The following is a 4995-nucleotide window of genomic DNA, read 5'->3' as shown; positions in this document are numbered from 1 at the left end:
CAAGATGTCAGCACCGCTCAGCAGGCAACATGGATTTTAATATAATAAACTGCACTTATTGCGATGCGGGTTTTCTCACAATCGTATAACATTTAGATATTGCCCCATATCTGATGGACGCAGAATAAAAACATTCTATCTAGTTTTCGATTAAAAAAATAACACATCAAAATTAAAATATTAACTACACGACTATAACTTGTCTCTCTGCTAAAATGTGTCACAAACCCATATCTGTCACAATTCCATGCCGACTTCCTATCTCACACAAAGTACATATAATTTAAGCAGAAAATACCTTGAACAGAACAACATAGCAACAAGAAAACAAAGTATAATATCATTTTAAATTACTAATAAGTAATATAACTTTAGCGAAAAAAATCACGTTTGCTCTCAAACCATTGAATTGTGTGTAAAAATATATGTATGCAATATATTGTGCTATTGCATGCTGGCTGCACTGTCCATGTATGCGATCATTCTATGCTATCACTGTCAGCGTGATCAGAGTCAACATGTCACAACATCAAGTGAAAATAAGCTTCAAAGACTTCAATATCATATATCAGATTATATATCTCCATATCAGAAGACTTAACGCATCACCCGTTGTTAATTACACTCGTGATATTTAATAGTTCAATTTATCAATTCATCAAAAATCGCTCTTTCTAATATCTACCTTATAATCACACCCCGTTATCAACGTTTTGTTGTTTTTCACTGACATCGGTGAGCGTGTAATCACCTTGTGTGACCTTCCCCGGCTGAGCATGCGCAGTCTTACTCACTACCCACCGCTTATACGCTAGCCAGCCGCCCACAACAGCGAGCGAGAAAACACAGCTACAGAGGGCGTAAACTATTGGCACGAATATCGCATTATTGACGAAATCCTGCGGAAACGAAACGAGGATCAGCGTAATGGCGAGCGGTACATTTTGACAGCCTGTCTCGAGCGCCACCGTGCGGCACTGCGCCCAAGGCAGACGCGCGATTGCTCCAACTATGAAGCCAAAAGAGAGGCCCATCACTGGACCGAAGGCGGCTCCGAAGTACACCTGCCAGGAAACGTTGAAAAGGTCTTTGTAGATGAGAATTTGTAGGACGACGAATATGAATACGACGGGTCCCGTCATAAGGCTGCCAAACTGAAATAAATAAATAAATAAATAAATAAATAAATAAAATATGGTCTGCAACACATTCCTTAGTATTCAAGTTTGCAATGCAGATATTTCCTAGTAGATGCATAATGGGATATCTATGTTGTTTGCTATCAGTTGGTACTGATTGCAATATTATATAATATTGCAACATATAAATAAACTATAATATTATAATATATAATAAGAATACATTTTAATTATATATAATATTGCAATATCATATCAGTATTGACGATAGTTGATTATGACTGAGATAATTGCACAGTACAACACACTAGATTCATAGCATAGCATTCTATCCTAGCTAACAGACCTTCGTCTTGGGAGTATTCAAATTAATATTGTCATCTACATGACAACGAACACTCGCCACACCTTAACGGGAACCTTCTTCTTGACTTTCTTCTTCGGACTGGCCTCCGTCTTTTTCGTCGTCGCCGCGACGACGATGGTGGCGCCAAATGGCTGCTGGTGCTGCTGCTGCTGCTTAAGGGTGACCACCATCGGTTGTCGGCCGTACATGAGGTAGAAGGGGGTCAGAGCGTTCTGCTGAGGCTGGCAGCGATACTCGTACAGGTATTCGTCCAGCAACTCGTCCCAGTCCTGCACGCAACAGCAGGAATAAACAAGCGCGTCAGCAGTTATTATTCCGATGAGTCGACTAATTCGCGTAATTGAATAATAACCGGTTAGGTTAACCAGCAGCGGGTTAGAAATTAAGCATGCAGCGGCCGCACGGTGGAAGTAAACAAGTGCATAAGCAGTTATTATTACGATGAGTCAACTCGGGAGCAGGTTAGCAATGAATTATTGCAGCGACTTGATGCGGCGACGGGGTAGAAATTAGTTCAACGTCATTTTCCGACCAAAAAGCTTCTTCGTTGATGCATGGAAGCTCAGTGGTGCATTCTGTTGCTACCTGAGCATCAATTTACAGGCAAAATCACATTCTTCCCCACACATGAATTTTCGCGGACTAGTAGAAAACTCCCCGCGGCTTTCGCCGCAAGCATGCATGGTCGTTACCTGCGGATGCTCTTGCTGCACGAGCGTGGAGAGGGCGCCACGTAGCGTTGCCGGGCAGCCGCTCTCACTGCGCGTCACCTCGATCGCCGGGCTGCCCCGCAGCAGCAGCAGTCGCAGGCCGTCTACGAACGACTCACCGCCGCGCACCCTCACCGACGCCTCCCCGTTCCTGCAGGAGATACAAGATAGATTAGTGGTATGAGCACTACCATAGTACTACCGTGTCCTTAGTAATGATGGTAGCCACTGCAGCTGCAGTAATAGCATTAGTAGCAGCTATAGTGGCAGTCACAGCGGTAGCAACGGCGGTGGCGGCAACAGCAGCAACATTAACAGCATCAGTAATAGCAGCAGTGATAGCAGTAGCAATGACAACAGCAGCAGCAGCAGCAGCAGCAGCAGCAGTAGCAGTAGCAATGACAACAGCAACAGCAAGGGTTTTGTGCACAATGCCGAGGCCCTGCTGTTAGAAACAACCCGAATTAATACGAAAATCGATTTGTCTATATGTCTATGATGATATACGTTTGGCACAGCGATTCGCGTGCGAACATTATGACGTCATAGACTTATAATGTCGTAATTGTCGTATCTACTTGTAATTCTTTGACACTGGGGTCCTAGCTCGTGGCACGCGGAGTCATGGGAGAATTTGCATAGGTTATAGTTTCATGCCGTCACGCCATAGTTAGATCTTCAGTATATATATATGTAGATGTATGTATATATATTCTATAAATTCATTTTATTATATTCTATAGTTATATCATTTATTTTAGTAGTACGTATTATATTCTAATTGCATTTTCAATCGCTGTTTAATTCGGTTTTATCATCTGCACCGTAAAGATATCAATACCGTTGTATATATATATATATCATACTTTTACGCCTGCAGTCATCACACGTGTACGCCTGATTAATATATCACCATATATAAAACGTTAATGGTATCGTTATTGGACTATGCAAATGTCTAATTTCATAAAACACACGTGTCTCACACGATGATGCACTCTGATAAAAAAACATTTTGACCTTACTATCGATAATAATAATAGTATTTTTATACAGTATAGTAGTAGTATAGTATATTATATATAGTATAGTAGTAGTATAGTATATTATATATAGCATAGTATATTTAGAATATAGTATGTACATATTACAATATATATTATTATAGCTATTATAGTGTTAATAGCACTTGATATAGTAGTAAGAAGAATATACTACAAACCGCTCATGCTTGTCCCGTTCATAAGATTCTGAGCTTATTTTCAAATAACGAAGCACTCACAAGCAGCAAGTACTAGATGCAATGTTACTATAATACACTAGAGTATCTGGATTTACACTGGTCGGATTAAACACTAGTAAATTCTTTTATTCTCGGATTAAATACATGACATAATCAACGTACGCAGTATAACCGTGCACCTACTGCTGAAGTTCGGCGATGCTTATAATACAAGTACGAATGTATATCTTGCAAACAGTTTAGTGTGTGTTTATTCAAGATGGCAGCACCGCTCAGCAGGCAACATGGATTTTAATATAATAAACTTTACTTATTGCGATGCGGGTTTTCTCACAATCTTATAACATTTAGATACTGCCACAGATCTGATGGACGCAGAATAAAAACATTCTATCTAGTTTTCTATTAGAAAAATAACATATCAAAATTAAAATATTAACTACACGTCTATAACTTGTCTCTCTGCTAAAATGTGTCACAAACCCATATCTGTCACAATCTCATGCCGACTTCCTAACTCACACAAAGTACATATAATATAAGCAGAAAGGACGTTGAACAGAATTTTAAATTAATAATACGTAATAGAGCTTTAGTGAAAAAAATTACGCTTGCTCTAATTTCAAACCATTGAATTGTGTGTAAAAATATATGTATGCAATATATTGTGCTATTGCATGCTGGCTGCACTGTCCATGTATGCGATCATTCTATCCTATCATGCACAGTCAGCGTGATCAGAGTCAACATGTCACAATATTAAGTGAAAATAAGCCTCAAGGACTTTAATATCATATATCAGATTATATATCTCCATATCAGAAGACTTAACGCATCACCCGTTGTTAATTACACTCGTGATATTTAATAGTTCAATTTATCAATTCATCAAAAATCGCTCTTTCTAATATCTACCTTATAATCACACCCCGTTATCAACGTTTTTTTGTTTTTCACTGACATCGGTGAGCGTGTAATCACCTTGTGTGACCTTCCCCGGCTCAGCATGCGCAGTCTTACTCACTACCCACCGCTTATACACTAGCCAGAAGCCCACCACAGCGAGCGAGAAAACAACGCCACAGATGGCGTAAACTATTGGCACAAATATCGCATCATTGACGAAATCCTGCGGAAACGAAACGAGGATCAGCGTAATGGCGAGCGGTACATTTTGACAGCCTGTCTCGAGCGCGATCGTGCGGCATTGCGCCCAAGACCGACGCGTGATTGCTCCAACTGTGAAGCCAAAAGAGAGGCCCATCACTGGACCGAAGGCGGCTCCGAAGTACACCTTCCAGGAGACGTTGAAAAGGTCTTTGTAGATAAAAATTTGTAGGACGACAAATATGACCACGATGGGTCCCGTCATAAGGCTGCCAAACTGAAATAAATAAATAAATAAATAAATAAATAAATAAATAAATAAATAAATAAATAAATAAATTTATATAACGCGGGCGCGTGTGTGTGTGTGTGTGTGTGTGTGTGTGTGTGTGTGTGTGTGTGTGTGTGTGTGTGTGTGTGTGTGTGTGT

At 40.0% G+C, this 4995-nt stretch overlaps 1 protein-coding gene across 1 annotated transcript in view; it reads right to left on the bottom strand.

The window, feature by feature from the left end:
- Nucleotides 1–610: 610 nt before the first annotated feature.
- The window catches only part of LOC106811349 (ileal sodium/bile acid cotransporter-like), an 11127-nt gene continuing 6742 nt past the window's right edge, over nt 611–4995 (bottom strand). Inside the window, exon 9 of the mRNA XM_014814936.1 lies at nt 611–1154. Within this exon, the coding sequence (XP_014670422.1) occupies nt 693–1154 (462 nt within the window). The 3' untranslated portion in view covers nt 611–692. The remainder of the gene's footprint in view (nt 1155–4995) is intronic.

The sequence above is a fragment of the Priapulus caudatus genome, unplaced genomic scaffold, assembly GCF_000485595.1.
Source record: "Priapulus caudatus unplaced genomic scaffold, Priapulus_caudatus-5.0.1 Scaffold530, whole genome shotgun sequence".
NCBI classification, from domain to species: domain Eukaryota; kingdom Metazoa; phylum Priapulida; class Priapulimorpha; order Priapulimorphida; family Priapulidae; genus Priapulus; species Priapulus caudatus.
Note: the sequence above shows the minus strand (reverse complement) of the source record. Positions and strands in the feature narration are given on the sequence as shown.